At 38.6% G+C, this 16,367-nt stretch overlaps 2 protein-coding genes across 4 annotated transcripts in view; one reads left to right on the top strand and one right to left on the bottom strand.

Annotated features, from left to right (window-relative positions):
- The first annotated feature begins 20 nt into the window (after positions 1–20).
- Positions 21–1,813, top strand: LOC115633799 (dual specificity protein kinase shkE). Its single transcript, XM_030531282.1, has 5 exons — positions 21–52; positions 118–269; positions 333–543; positions 597–816; positions 875–1,813. Coding segments are annotated over exons 1-5 (1,242 nt in total). The 5' UTR covers positions 21–50; the 3' UTR covers positions 1,532–1,813.
- Positions 1,814–1,968: 155 nt separating this feature from the next.
- LOC115633798 (ubiquitin carboxyl-terminal hydrolase 36) overlaps positions 1,969–16,367 on the bottom strand; it is a 76,219-nt gene continuing 61,820 nt past the window's right edge. For 2 of the 3 annotated variants that reach the window (XM_030531279.1, XM_030531281.1), the window contains 5 exons: positions 12,508–12,560; positions 9,565–9,634; positions 5,711–6,283; positions 3,153–4,040; positions 1,969–3,096 (listed from right to left, as the gene is read on the bottom strand). In XM_030531279.1, the coding sequence (XP_030387139.1) occupies positions 2,905–3,096; positions 3,153–4,040; positions 5,711–6,283; positions 9,565–9,634; positions 12,508–12,560 (1,776 nt within the window). In that variant the 3' untranslated portion in view covers positions 1,969–2,904. The remainder of the gene's footprint in view (positions 3,097–3,152; positions 4,041–5,710; positions 6,284–9,564; positions 9,635–12,507; positions 12,561–16,367) is intronic. The other variant, XM_030531280.1, reaches the window with a different exon arrangement.

Genomic DNA, 16,367 nt, shown 5'->3' with positions numbered 1-16,367 from the left:
TGTGCCATGAAGGCATGTACAAGCACCGTTACACAGCGCGCTTGCTAAAAATGTAAGAATTATCATTAACTGAACTCCGATATACGGGTAAATGGGAATGTAGACTCTCTTTCGTAGGTCATATTTAAAGGCCGCCATCAAGGAAAATGCTCTGGTGCTGACCACACCAAAGCGAAATGAGCTGCTCAAGGAAGGACCTCCATCTGAATCTAGGCGGCAGATTTTGGGACGTGGAGCCTTTGGCACAGTGTTTAAGGCAGTCTATCGAGGTGAGAATATACATATATACATTCATATACTGCTTTCATTTCACTATCTCCAATAACGAAAAGAACGCCCTGTTGCCGTCAAAATTATGCGGAATCAAAATCAGAGTCTGCACAATGAAACACACGTAATGCACTTGAAGCACAATAACATCGTAAGTCTTATCAAAGTAGAATCTACATCTGAATTTGCGTTGATTATTATGGAGCGTCCAATAGGACAGTGTCTGCAACGGGTGCTGGACACCCTCACACTTCCCCTGGCGCACAGGATATTGTGAGTGACTGAATCGTAAAGATGCTCCCCCGATAATAAAATACATCTTATAGCATAACCCTAGACATTTTAGCCGCACTGCGCTATTGCCACCATCAGAATTTGCTGCACCTTGATGTCAAGCCATCAAATATCTTGGTTGCTCTGGGAATAAATACGAACGATATTGAGCAGTGGTGCGAAAACTACAAACGCCGCTACACATGCAAGCTTTGCGACTTTGGATCATCTATCAGGCTGGGCAAGACATGTGCACGTCAGTGCAGTGCGAAGGTTAGCTTTGGTCGCAAACTACAATCCTTCAGCTCAATCCCTATTCTGTTGTTACCAGGGCACATTGCGATACATGTCGCCAGAAGCTTTGCGTTCTGCACCTTTAACGTGCGCCTCGGACATCTATTCCCTGGGCATCACCATGTGGCAGTTGCAATCTCGTCGATTGCCTTACCACACATTACAGTGCAACGAATCCATCGCCTATCAGGTGGTCAAGCATGATCTTCGACCAGATGATCAGGCACAACTTGAAGCATTAAAGCTGGGCTCCGTCTTTATAAATGCCAGTCCTCATACCAGTTGCTATTGTGCGGGACGTGCGATAGATTGGGATTCCAACACTATGGTTATACTGCGTAATTACATAAATGATAGTGAGTCCGACGACGTTCCAGTCCACAATCTGTATAAAAAGGTGGACGTGTTGGCGCGTCGTAATCTAAGCTTTGAATCGAAAAATGACCGTGCTTCCAAGCCGGCACTAGCACCAGGTTCAAATGCTGGCTGCCGTAAGCAGCGCAGGTTAACGCGTTTCTTTGATAACCCAATGTCGACGGGTTCCGTGCGCTTTGAAAACGAGTATATAGAGCTGTATAAAAGCTGCTGGACCAGCGAGCCGGATTTGCGCCTGAATTCATTGGAATTGCAGACTCGCCTGAAACATATTTTAGCCAAATGCGTTGCAACTGACTTGAATAGTGAGCCAATATGAGTAGTATTTTACTTTAAAATGTTCTTTGTAATGTTTAAATGTTAATGCCTCGTGTAGCTTTTCCATGTATAGTTTTATATTTTTAAGATATCGGATTGAAACCTTGTAGGTGTGGATCCGATAGATAGAAGAGAGATAGAGAAACTTTGTATATAAATAACTTAAAAGTCTATTTTTTAACTTCCAAATAAGATTTTTCGGTTGAAATAATTGCATTTTATACAAAGTTAGAAAAATGTGGTTTTTAATTATATTCGTTTAATAATTTATTTTTTTCTTCGTTTTTTGTTTTTGTTATTTTTAATTTTTTGTACTGTCTACTCTAAGAAAATACATTTATAATGTTCATACGAGCTTACTTATTACTTATTATTTCTCATGCCGGGCGTAGTGTTCTCTACATATGCCTTTATGTATGTATATAATTAGGATGTGAGTTTGGTGTGTGCCTTTATAATGATAGCATGTCAGTTGTCTTAAGATTCACATCGTAACTGCTTAAAGAGCTAACTACTGTAGATGAAGAGGTTCGTCATAATCATGTTCCAAGTTTTTGTTTAATGGATTTCATTTCTCCTTGTATATTTACAATTTATTGTTAATGTTAGAAACCATAATTTATGTTTTGTGTGTATGAGTTGCTATTTATAGTTACACACGTCTAAATATATTCTCATCTATGAAATATGCGAATGCCTAACCCTTTTTAGTATTTTTTCAAGTTTGTTTGTCTGTTTAACGTTAAATAATGTGTTTTCTATCAATTAACTATTGTTCTCTACAAACATAGATTACACTCCATTTGTGCGGAAGACTACTCTGTTATCTTTAATTTTCAATAGCTAATAGTGTGAAGTTGTTCTCTAATTAGACATTTTTTATGTTGTTTGGCTATTGTATGTGAATACGTTTGAAAAAAGAGGTTATAACGCCGAACTGTATGGATTTGAAAATGCATTTTCTGGAACAAGTCTCACCCATTGCGATGCTTCCACCGATGCTCTACAAAATTTGGTAGAGCGCGGCGAGCCTAAGTGTGCACTTTATAATTATTATTTTTATAATTATTTTATATTATTATTATTGTGTAGAGGCAGCTTTTGCAAATATCGTTACAAATGTTTCTTATAACTCTGCGTTTTCGTTACGTGTATAAATATTTAGTACAGTTACACAATTTCTTTGCTCTTCGTTTTCGGCTCTTCAGTATATATCACAATTTAGTCTTTTTAAATCTTTAAATATATATGTATGTATGTATGTATGTATGTGCATACGCCTACTAATAACATAACGTTTAATTAATATTTTCGTATTTTCGAACAAGTTTCTTTTTGAGATTTTGCAGTGCTGCTGTCAAATAACTAATTGCCTTAACTTGCATAGGAACGACGCACGGGAACTGGCGGTGGAATTTTGGATTTGCGTTGTTGCTGTTGATGCGGCGGCTGTTGCAGTTGCAGTCTCTGCTGGGATGCCTGCAGGGCACTGATGCACGTAGGAATGCGGGTCGGCGGTGCCTTTACCGACGGACAACTCTTTGGCAACTCAGTTGATTTTGTGTCCTGAAATACAAAGTCATACTACACTCATGATCGTATGAATTCCCATTGCAGCTTACCTTCTTTGGCGAAGCAAGCGATGAGGCCCCGGCCGTCTGCGATACCTGCGCCGTCTGCACCGGTGAGGTTACTCGTTTCCAGCCGTTGCTTCGGCGCCAGGAGTTGACCGGTTGTGTCTGTCGCTGTAGTATGCGCTCCTTCAGTTTGGACACCACTGCTGGTGGCGGGACCGGTGGCTGTTCCTTGCCCATTTGTGCCGCTATGGCGCTGCTGATACTGCCGCTGCGCACCACACTCGACTCGAGCTCGCGTCGCTGATTCTGACGCAGGATGCAGCTGGGCTCCTGCTCCTCCAGCACTGACTTGGACTTGACCAGCACATGGGGCGGTCGCCGCAGCTCGCTCTTGATGATCTGCGCTATGCACTGCTGTTCGTTGATCGGCTGTGGGGGCGTGGCATCGTTGCTGTGGGGGCTGCTACTGCTGCTCCCGCTGCCGCTGCTGTTGTTGGTATTTATCAGGGGCACATCTTCGATTTCTATATCGCTGACCCGGCGACGACATTCGTCTATGACTGCATAGTCATGCTCTTCCTCCTCCCCATGTTCGTGCTCATGCAACGGCGGATGTGAGCCGGAAAGTTCGTCCGTTTCACTGGAAGAGCAGCTGGTTAGTTGCGCACGGCCCGCCTCACTGGGCGTGGGACTAGGCGTTTTGTTTCCGGCGGCAAACGCCGTCGAGTTGCACGAGCCCAGCCGGACTTGGCTCTCCGACATGCTGGAGTCCTGATCTTCGTCATCACCCTCGTCTTCATCGTCTTCGTCGTCGGTTTCGCCCTCCAGGTAGGAATAGAGACTGCGCGATGAATTCGTGCGAATATTCACCAGTTTATAAAAGTCGTTAGTGAAGTCGGTGCAGGCTACCTCCTCGTCCTCGGAGTAAACAATCTGAAAGAGACATGCAGTAGTGAAATAATATATGTTACATCCATAAATTGCCAAACTTTTTCTAGATGTTAGGAAAAATTTTAAGTGTATTTTAACCTCTAACTTTAAATATTTATAACCCCATTCTGACTAGTCTTTGTCAAACTATTCCTTACTCTCTGTTTTAAAATAGAATATTGAATTAAATAATAATCAACTATTAAGGGAAACATATTTTTTTGATAACTAGGTACAAGTACAAGAAAGCACTAATTATTTATTTTGAGATTTAAGCTACGGACAAAAAAATTAGTTCTATTTTATTTAAGAAATGGGCTTTGGAAAGTAAACCGCAAGTATATTTTAATATAGAATTCCTAAAAGTTTAAATAGAATAAAGATTTGGCTTAGTTTGTGTTTGGGAAACATGAAATTTGGACTCATGTTATTTGATGCTTCCTACTTATAATTAAAGCTTTTATTCGATGTTTTTACATCTAATTCTATTTTTACACGGTTTGGATTTAACACGGTTTGAAAATTAAAAATATTATATATGGTTGGTATATGGTTCCATTTAGCACGATTTCAAAAAATATATGATCAATGTCTTTTACAGGACTTCTGGAACCAATCTATCGTGTAAAAACAGAATTAGGGGTACTTCCTTCGTTTCTACCTATTACAACTGAATTATGAACCTGGAACCTTGAGCCCGTAACTCTCCTATCTACTGATCGATGACATTAAAAATGAAAAAAAAAAAACCCCAATTGAGTGATTAATAAATCAACTAACAACCAAACAACTAGTAATACCACAAATCTAATTTCAAGAATAAATTATATTTAAAATCAAGAGAAAACAAGAAAGGAATGCTAAAGTCGAGCAGGCTCAACTCTTAAATACCCTGTACCACCCCACAAAAAAGTAATTAATTAATTTAATTAATTAACTAAATTAATTTAATTAATTAACTAAATTAATTTAATTAATTAACTAAATTAATTTAATTAATTAACTAAATTAATTTAATTAATTAACTAAATTAAATATAAAATATTCCATGCATGCATACATACATTTACATTTACATCAGAATCGTGCCTTATGCGTGTTTGTGTACTTGTACATATGTATGTATGTGTGCATTGGGCCTGGTTATATGGCTATAACTTTCTTTCCGATCATTCTATCATAATGAGACTTGGTATACGGTTATATAGTAACTAACCTAATGTGACTACCAAATTTTAGTTCAAAATTCCAAGAATTACGGGAGTTATAGAAAATCGTTAATAGAGGGGGAGTGGGGGGGGGTGGATCAGAAAAAATGAACAAACTCGTCCTTTCTCGGTCTCAGGAGAATCTGTATACCAAGTTTGGTTATTCTAGCTCTTATACTTTCGGAGATCCTTGCGTTCATACAGACAGACAGATGGACAGACAGACGGACAGACAGACGGACAGACAGACGGACAGACGGATATGGCTATTTCGACTCGGCTTGTCATGCTGATCAAGAATATATATACTTTGTGGGGTCTACCAAGCCTTCTGTGTGTTCCATGTGCACTCGCACAAAACTAATATACCCTTGTACCCTTTGGGTACAGGGTATAAAAACACCCAATTGACTTAATGGACTAATAATGTGGTTTTGGAAGGGTATACGAGTATGTAGTTCTTACCTTTTGCTGCAATAACTGAGCTATGCCATCGGCCACGGAGTCAGTCTCAACGGTTGTCGAATTGATGAAGTCGTTGGAGTGCCAGAGCCAGTCCCGTTCCCGCTTGCGCTGTTCCCGCTGGAGCAGTTGTTGTTGTTGGTGTTGTTGTTCGCGCTCGTCGTCGAAGGTTATCACAGCCAGCTCCTCCTGCGACATGCTCCAGTCCTCCATTTCCGTCGAGCACGGTTCCGCCGGTAGTAGCCACTGCTCAGGCTCCTCGGGCAAATCTTCGAGATGTCCATTTGAAGGCTGCGGCTGTCCACTGCTCATGGTGCAGTAGCCTTCGTCACGTCCTTTTACTGGGCTGGCGGACAATGCGGCGTTTTGGGCCTCCAGATCGCGCACGCGACTCTTTAGCATGGTCACCTCCTCCCGCAGATTATCCTCGGCGACAATGGCATCCACGACCTTGCGCATGACATCGTCCAGGCAATGCTCGTATTGACGAATGCGCGTCAGCAATGCTCGGTTCTCCTGCCGCATGGAATGCAGAAGGCTCTCCTGCCGGGCGAAGCGTGTCTGCAAAAGTGAGAGCTGGATTTAGATTAAATATTATCTATTTGGCCAAGTCAAAGAAGAATTAGCTGTGGAGCAATTTAGAAAAATCATGTCTTTGAAAAGCACTTTCGACTGCAGCTGGAAGTAAACGTTTTGATAAAATCCTTTGAAGAAGCTGCTGCTTGATGCCAGGGACTGGAGTATGCAGCTAATTTCGAGTACAAGTTCGCAAAAGGATGACTTTGAAAACCACCTTCTACTGAAGCTTGAAGTAAAAAGTAAAAAGCTTCAATCAAATCCTTCGAAGATGAAGGTGCCTGATTCCGGGGATTGGAGTATGCAACTAATTTCGAGTACAAGCTAGAAAAAGGATGTCTTTGAAAAGCACTTTCTACTGCAGCTGGAAGTAAAAGTTTTGATAAAATCGTTTGAAGCAGCTTTAGATTAAATATTATCTATTTGGCCAAGTCAAAGTAGAATTGGCTGTGAAGCAATTTAGAAAAAGGATGACTTTGAAAACCGTCTTCTACTGCTGCTTCAAGTAAAAGCTTCAATCAAATTCTTCAAAGAAGTTGCCCGATGTAGGGGATTGAAGTATGCAGCTGACTTAGAAAAGTTACTTCAACAAATTGTTACATTTGGAAGCATTTCTCAAGTTTTCATTGTGAGAAACACGACCTTCAGATGATTGCAACAGGGCCCCAGCAACAACACCAACCACAACAACCACAATACGAGTGCAAACCCTTTGACAGCTGCATTGGGTCTTTGACGAGGGTCGCCGGCGTCTGCGCTTGCCTCATCTATCAAGTTGTGTGTGGCATTCGTGGAGCGGCTCTTCGAGTGCCATCGAAACGTGTCAAAGAAAAGTGCTAAGTGAGCTTCAAGCTCCCCGCCCACCTCGATTCAAGGTAGACCCTGTCAGCGCCTGCATTTGCTTGAGTGTATCGCTGCACAAAACCCATGAATTAACCGTGCCATACCCCGGCCCATGCCCCATCTAATTGATTGGAAAACTAAACAATAAAGCGAACTTGTTAGCTGCCTCGAAGGTCAATGCACATGCGCAGCTGACGACGGCATTTGGAACGTTCGATGAATGCGCGACCGTATGGTCAACGCGAGGAACCTTGGCGCTCATTAAACGACTTTAGAAAATTATATTCACTTTATGCAGATAAAGCTAAAGAGTCGCCGCTCCGCTCAGTTGCCGATGCTCCCTAAGAAAATGTACTGAATGGAATTTTTACAAGCAACTTCGGTAATCCAATTTGAAAATCATAGCAAACCTTCGCCCTTGCGCCCACCAACTGCGCCCTCCCTGCAGAATCATTCCACGCGAAATGAGAAACATCGGAAAGGGTCTGTGTCCGCCCTCCGAATATTGTATGCCCTTTAATTGCAACTACAAGTAGGGACGCCATGAAAAGATGAATCTAGAGTTTTGTGCGCTAATAATTTGTAAAGTACACCTAATTCTGTTTTTATACGATTTTGATTTAACACGGTTTGAAAATAAAAATACATTTAGCACGCTTCAAAATAACACAAAATAAATAAAAACACAAGCAGCTAGAAACTATTCTTATAAGGGTCGTTATTCACATTATAGTACTTATATGTGATTTAATAAAATAAATAAAAAATCCTTGCGTTTACACTGTTTATAATAGGTTTTAGAGATAACGAACCAATCGCCTATTTTTACATATGTTCATTGCCTTTTTTTACAAGGTTTATTTACATGCCTTTTCCTGAAACCAATCTACCGTGTAAAAACAGAATTAGGTGTACTCCACAGCTCTTTAATTCTAGAATTTAGGCTACTTGCCTGTAAGAAGCGAGCTGGAAAATATATTTTTGTTCTGCTACAATGGAAGGGTTGCGTAGAAAAAAATAAAGGATTTTTATTCAAAAATTTGGTTCTTTATCGTCAGTCACTAACAAAGTTACTTCCAAAAAGAAAACAAGAATTGTTGTGTAAAAAGCTTATTTGATATAAGATATTTATGATATTTATGTATATAATTGTATTTTATTTTATAATATTTATTGATCACATCAGTGTCGTTTGTTCTGTTTATATATTCTTATAAATTATAAATTATCATGAAAAACAGAATGGGAACAATATTAATTTTATTTGTCCCGCCAGAAAATGATTTTGTTATTTTCCAGCCATTGAAGCTAAATTTATTTTTATGTTTCATAATTGAAATCGATATACCTATCTTCTTTCAATAAAAAAAACGCATTAAATATTGCTATTTTGAGGAATAAGACCAAAGCCGAACATGCTTCAAATTGAAAATCTTCTGACTATTATTAAATCAAGCCCAATCGAGATTGGTCCAGTAAACAACTATTAATACCAAAAATCTAATCTAATCTTGAAAAATAAATTCTATTTATAGATTTTGGATTTTGGTATTGATTCAGTAAACAACTATTAATAGCAAAAATCTAATCTAATCTTGAAAAATAAATTCTATTTATAGATTTTGGATTTTGGTATTGATCCAGTAAACAACTATTAATACCAACAATCTAATCTAATCTAGTCTTCAAACATAAATTTTATTTCAAATCAAGTCCAACTTATTAGAATTTTATTCCTAAATTAAGAGCAAGAAATTTACGATTACATTTTATAAAGTATAAGTATTTTGATGGTTATTTTCCTTATTGTTTGAAGATTTTTTTAAATAGGAAGACTTTCATCCGATTACCAAATGGCTGGCAATGTGGTGAGACTCCTTTCCTTCAAGCCATAGGGAAATCATGCAAAAGGGAAGCGCAAAAATGTTGGTGTCTGCAGGCAGCCGCTGTTCTGGCCCATTATAAGAGTGCTGGAATCTCAGTGGCAATGAAAAAATGCCGTCGTTACCCGGCGTGGTTGACTCTGCCACTGCCATTGCCACTGACACCACCACCACCACCACCACCATGGCGGCATGCAGTGGAGCATCTCTAATGCCGCCGCTCAATCAATTTTGGGAAAAAGAAATGTGCAAGAGAAACAATTCCAACGAAGATAAGCGACAATTTGTATGCGAGAAATGTGAGTAAAGGGAAACATTGTTCTTTAAAATGAATTTATGCGTTTATTTATGACTTTGTTGAGACTTTGCCGCCACTGAAACCACCGACACCGCCACCGCACCGCCACCGCCACCGCACCACCTACGCAGTGCAAATTGATTTTCGCATGCTGAGTGCTAGACATTCTCATATTTTTCTCCCCATCATTTAAATTCCTAATATATATACGCAAGTATATATACGTAGTATATATACTTGGAAATCTATTTACATACCTGTAGTGCCTTGTGATCCCGACATGTCTGCAGTTGTTTGCGTTCTTTGGATTTCATAATGCGATTCATGCTGTAAGCGGACGCGGAGCAAGCCAAAAGAAGAAGACGAGTAAATATCAAATACATAAATGAAAATCAAAATCAAAATGAGTTGCACAAACCGAACATTATGTGCGTGTGTGTGTGCATGTGTATGTACAGAAAAGAGTTTAAGTAAACATTGCAAGTTGAAATTAATAAGCAGAGTCTATTGTGCGAAGCCTTGGAAGATACAAATACATACTATGTACTTGTACTATCTACCATAAAGTTTAATTACGACTGTCTGACAATGAGTTCCTGTCTTATCCTACCAACAGGACAGAGATTTACAATTTTAGCAAAAAGCGGTCTACTTGAAGTTGCTTTACTTTTCATTTGCGTTATCGTCCCGTGAATTCACTTCCTCACCCAACCTCAGCTGAGAAAACGTGTGCCATGCTTTGTCGGGGAAAACAAATTCCATCTCCCCTTTGGATGTTTACTGAGCCCTGCTTCCCAACCCATTCCAGCAAAATGGTTTTCTGGCCAGAATCAATGAAGACAATAAAAATGACACACACAGCAATATTAAGCTTCATTCGAATATTTTATGTTTGAGTTTGGAAATGGTTGAGATGGTTTGAAAAAACTATTGCAAAAGTTTACATTTATTTTGATTGTTTTACTTCTTGTATCTTCTCTGTTGGATATTGGAATTTATATTTTTAATTTCAACAAATTTTAATTCAGTGGGAAACATTCTTACATTGAAGTTAATGTTTGAATTTATTTTGATTGTTTTACATTTTGAATCTTCTCTATGGGATATTGGAAATAAATTTTAATTTCAACAAATTTTAATTCAGTGGGAAATATTCTTAGATTGAAGTTAATGATAAACTAGCAAAGTATATATTAATTGGCAAAACAGTATAGTTTTGGCAATACAAACAGTTTCTTGTGGTAATTAAAACGATTCCGATCTGTAAACTTTCACACTCACAGAGTTCGCTTATTCCCCAAAACACTGGGCTATCTTTTAGTTTAGTAATTAACTTATTTGAGTTGGTCAGTAAAATTAAGAAACCTATGTGTTTGTAAAATATGTTTCCCGGTTGACATTGAAGTTCTTAGGATTCTCTTGTGAAAATATTTTGCTATCAAAGGTTCTGCTGGGGTTTTAATATAAATAGAGTGTTCTGTTCAGAATAATGTCTCCTCTCGGAAGACTCGCAAAAATACCGAATGCTTGGAAAAATATTAATGTGTTTATAGTGTATTGCTTAAGGCAATGCGGTTATATATGTTAGAGTGTAATAATATGTTATTACACTCTAACATATAGATGTTTCCTACAGACACAGGAATGGGAGGGCTACAAGTTAATAACCAGAGCTAACGACATGGTTACAGAGATTTCGCAACTCAGCCAGGACTTTGTATTTATGAGAACACCTATAAAAGGAAATTTGAATCTTAAACTTGCCACTTAATAGTTAATCGTTTGAGAAAGCAGTCAATTTAAAAACGATTAAATGATTTGAAACAGTCACAAAACAGAAGACTTTTGTAAAATATTACGAAAGGCAAGGGTGAGGAGCATTACTTAACGTTTTTCTTAGTGTTATACTTTCTCTGACCCTTTAAGAACTTGACTAGTCTGATTGATCAAGAGCAAGTATAGTACTATATGCCCTTTAGCATTTTAGAACCTAGACTGATCTGATAACGTGATCTAATAGTACGAGTAGTAGTTTAAAGTTCTTGGTCATATTTTTGTAAAGTAGCTTAAAAAGAGGAATTTTGGAAGTCCTTGTCTGTATGTACGAGTATGTCAGTATTACAAGTATATGTCCAAATTATGTGCAAATTGGCGCTTCGGTAATTACATTTTAGCTCTGGCTTCACTCGCACTATTGGCCCTATACCGTCTTGTCCCTAGCGGTGCGAGCCACAGCAGTGATTGATGGTTTTTTTCAGAGCGCTGGTTCCTAATGGAGACGCGGTCTGTCCATGTGTGTGGGTGTGAGTGTAAGTGTGTGTGTGTGTGTGTGTGCGTTTCGTGCTACACTATGCTGGGCGTTCCATTTCTTTTTCTCCATGGCTGCAAATAAATGTGTTCCTGCCGCCGCTGCTGCTGCTAACCAAGCCATGCTCGTTGCCACTTTTTGCTGCTCAACAATTTGGAAAATTGCATTCAGTGCCGTTAACTTGATGTTCTACCGCCATTGCCATCGCCATCGCCATCTACATCTTGACTCCGAGCCCGTCTACGAAGTCGATTGGGAGTTGGTGCGTAATGGCCAAGAAGGAAGTCGGAGGCGTTGCTAGTCACGAATTTGTATGAAATATTTACGTACAAATTGCCAAAAGCAGCGCGAAAACTATTCTTAAATTGCATAATTGTGCCACGGCGAGCTACAAACATACATATACTTGGGAGAGTAAGTGCAACTACAGACATTTTTACGCCGAAGGAGGCAAATTAAAAGCCTCGGCCGCCACACAGACTGCCATAAGGTTTGGTGAATTATTTACCATGAATGAATACGGTTTGGATGGAGGGCTTAAAATAATACGCAATGCATAAAACATAAGGAGCCTGCGGGAGGAGCAGCAGTGGAAATATTTAAATGCATTCAATGCAAGCAACCACTGACGCAGTCAGAAGCCAGAGGAGCATCATTTGCATAAGAAGATTTTGGTTAATATTTTGAAAAAATGTGTTGTTTGTTTTTCCCGTGCTTCGGATTATTTATGATCTTGTCGAGTAGTAGTGTAGCTGTGTGTCTTAAATATAAATGAGCTGCAGTGCCATGCCATTGCCTTTACGAGAAATTGTTAAACGTACATACACAAACACATTACACAAATATAATGAATATTACTATTTGATTCATAATTAACTTAAATGCCACTTACTTTTCAATTTGTTCGCGCAATTCCTTCTCGAACGTTGGTGACCCGCATTGGCTCTGTAAAAGGCACAGCGAAGAAATCGAGAAAAAACGAGGAGAAAAAATTGAATGAAATGTGAAGGAAATTAAACACAATAAATTAGTGCACTTCATGATTAAAAACGACAATTTAATTGCTTTATATCACAGTGACAATCAACCGACCGTTGATGGAGAGTGACAAAATGAGCGGCGGTTTTCGGGCCGGGGGTGAGGTTGGGGTGGGGTGGGGGTGGGGGTTGCTTTGTGTGCTTGCGACGCGGGCAATTCAGTCGTGGCTGCAAAACTGCATTAAATATTAAATTGATTGGACGAGCGTTTACAAAATCGGTCGCTTGGCTTAAGCCCCAGACGACAACTAAAAGAGAACTGTACTGGAAGAAATGAGTGTGTATTTATTTCACATATTATCTTTAAACCAGCAGGAATACCTAAAATATCTCTATATCCAGCCACGAATTTGTGTAATTTATAAAATATATTGTAATAGGGAATTAATTAATAGGCAAGGTTCTAAGTAGATTTATATTCTAACTAACTAGACAGGCGCCAACTAAACCAGAACTGTACTGGAAAAAATTCATGTGTATCTAATCATTAATCATTTTTATACCCTGTACCCGTAGGGTAAAAAGGGTATATTAGGTTTGTGCAAAGTATGTAACATACAGAAGGAAGCATCTCCGACCCCATAAAGTATATATATTCTTGATCAGCATGACGAGAGAAATCGATCTAGACATGTCCGTCCGTCTGTCCGTCCGTCTGGATGAACGCAAGGATCTCAGAAACTATAAAAGCTAGAATAACCAAAGTTGGCATCCAGATTCTCCTAGGTCCGAGTAAGGACGAGTTTATTTTATTTTTTTTAATTTTCCCCCCTTCCCCCGCTACAGAATTTCGTCAATAGCGTCCACATTTCAAATGCTACGTAAACCAAACTTTGCACACATAATTTTTATATAATTGTCTACTGTTGTTCGAAATTTTATTCAATTCGGTCAATTCTAAGAAAAGTTATTAGCAAAACAAATTCTCGCCAGTACAACCCCCCCAAACTGCAGCAACTTGTTCGCTCTTCTTCTTCTTCTTTTTGCTGTTGCTATGGGCGCATATAACTCAGCGACGGAAGTTTACCTGGGTACAGGGTATTACACTGTCGGGCTTGCTCGACTGTAGCGTTCTCTCTTGTTTTTTGTTTATTTTTAGCATGGTCTACTGTTTCCATTGCGCTCTTTTTCCATATGCAGCCTCCATGGCATAGAATAATTATCTGAACCTTTTGAAAAGTTTATTATGTATTATGTATGTATTATCTATTATTTATGGCAGAAGCTATTTGTCCAAAATGTATAACAGCATCGCTCAGTGCCCGTATCCGCACTCTTCATCCGACAATTCCGTTTCACGTGACATTTCTTAAATTAACTTATATTAATAAACTCTCGATTATCTTTAGCTTTACACAATCGCTTACTCATTTTTTTTCTAGTGTTGCACTTGGATAAAAAAAAAGTAAATTATTTGTTCACTTTAACGCGGACAGAAGGCAACTACATAAGTCGTTATATATATATAATTATGAAATTCTTGACTTCTATGGTTTATCTGTAATACCCGAAACACAAATGAGGTGGATGGAAAAATATTTCATGTAACAAGCCACTGCATACCGAAAAATAAAGTATTATTATTTTACAATGAGGTTTTGAGTTTTACAGATTTTGCACATATAATTCTTTTACAGGGGTATTTTATCTTAAAACCATCATGAAGACCTAAAAAATGTCTGCATACAGCCACAAATTATTTTTAATTAATAAAATAAATCTATGTTTTTAAAGAGGGTATAATATATCTTTCCTATTTAATTAATAGACAGCATTATGTACAGCTTTCTATTCTAACTAGATAACTGAAAATTTGGAAATATAATGTTCATTATATGTATAATTTGTTTTCCAAGAGTCTGCTATGTTGAAATGTATAGACCTTTACAAATGTGTATTAATTCAATAAATTAAAACTTTTTGTAAAATTGAAGATCCAGCCAATTCTACTGGGAGGCCAAAAAAGGGTTTCAAAGGGCATTTTATTTTAAAACCATAATAAAGACCTAAAAAAAAAGGTTATAATACCCTTTTTTCGGTCCTATTTAATTAATAGGCTCTAAGTAGATTTATATTCTAACTAGATAAAAATTTGGAAATATAATTTTCAAAATTTGTTTTCAAACTTTTGCTATGTTGAGCTCTTTACCAATGTTTATTAATTCAATAATTAAAACTATTTAAAAAAATTAAAGATCTAGCCAATTCCACTGGAGAGCCAAAAAAGAAGCGTAACTATACGATGAGTCTGAAATGAGGAATCTCTTTGGATACTTAAAGGGGAATTAACTTCATTTTTCGCAATATTGTTTGTACAGTGTATAAAAGATATATGTGTATTTGTGGGTGTGTGCGTGTCGTGGGGGTGGAGGATGCTGGTAAAAATTGCGACATAGAATGCGGAAAAGTAGCGGCAACAGCAAACAGAGAGTCTGAACATCGCGACGCCGACTGTTGCATGCAGCAATAAATCACGAGAGTCAACAACCGGCTAAAAAAAAAGAGCTCCAGTCCCAGCCCCAGCCTCAGCTTCAATTTTAGATTCAGCTTCAACAGTTGCGCTTTTGGCGTGAAATGTAATCGATAAAAAATTACAACACCACGTTCCCATCTGTGTGGCGAGACTATAGACAAAGCACACACACACACACAGTACACACATACACACACATGAGCACACACACGTAGTGGGTACTTGGTCAGAGAGCGGGTGTGTTCGGAACTTGAGTGGCCCAGACAAGCACTTGTAATAAATCGTTCAGTTTAGTGCAAATATAATGAATGACAACAGCTTTAAGAGCAGATGAAAGAGGGCAGCCAAGATTCGTCGGCGATGAGCGATAGATACTACGACGAAAATCGTCAGACAGATATGGTGGAGCAGTCATTTACAATTGTTATTATCACGTATTGTTGGTACAACCAAGAAGTTGTTATTTGATCGCAACATCGTTGTTTTATTTTACATTTTTTCTCCCTGTAAGGTAATGAAATATTTTCAAACATCCCTTGGGTATTCCCATAATGCCAAACACAAGATAAATGCACTTGAAATTAAAGAATTTGTGTTATTTGTGAATTTGTGTTACTTGAAGCGCTTTCCCCAAAACTTGTGCCCTTCCTTACTCGCCCACGCGGGGAGCTTTCATTTGGGAAGGCATGTTCTGGGACTTGTGCCCATTCTTGGAACTACAAGCATTTCTGTAGCATTAAAAATAGCCTAAAATACTTATATAAAATATTTTAAATACGCTTTCATCTGCTTATACGAGTACTGCTGGCTCAGGGCTCAGAGCTCAGGGCTGCAATAAAAGTTGATGAGAAACGCAGGGAACACTTGAGAGCCACAATAAAACACAGCAGCACGCGCGAAAAGAGACTAAAGGGGAAAGGGGAGAGGAAGGCCGTCCTCATACAATATTACAAATATGTAGATGCAATAATTTTTATTAATTCGCTGCGCGGCAACAAAATACATGTAATATTAAAAGGCTGCCGAAATATCCAAATTCACATTATGCATAATCAACAGCAGGCGGCAAAAGGCATGTGCCAGACATTCGAGCGGGATGTGGAGAGAGAGAAAATGGGGCTGTGCCATGATAAGGCAAAAATCGAGCGCCAAATGACTAACAAGGCTGCGGTAGACTGATTGCCGTCTGTGCTTGTGTGTTACACTCAAAGAAAAAGCCCAGATAGTTCTTAAACAAAGAAA

The sequence above is a fragment of the Scaptodrosophila lebanonensis genome, unplaced genomic scaffold, assembly GCF_003285725.1.
Source record: "Scaptodrosophila lebanonensis strain 11010-0011.00,11010-0021.00 unplaced genomic scaffold, SlebRS2 tig00000001-arrow-pilon, whole genome shotgun sequence".
Lineage (NCBI taxonomy): Eukaryota > Metazoa > Arthropoda > Insecta > Diptera > Drosophilidae > Scaptodrosophila > Scaptodrosophila lebanonensis.
This window is presented reverse-complemented; position numbering and strand designations above follow the sequence as displayed.

Coding starts and splice junctions, on each gene's coding strand:
- LOC115633799 (XM_030531282.1), top strand. Junction 270..332: donor GTTTAAGGCAGTCTATCGAG/GTGAGAATATAC, acceptor AATAACGAAAAG/AACGCCCTGTTGCCGTCAAA. Junction 817..874: donor CACGTCAGTGCAGTGCGAAG/GTTAGCTTTGGT, acceptor TGTTGTTACCAG/GGCACATTGCGATACATGTC.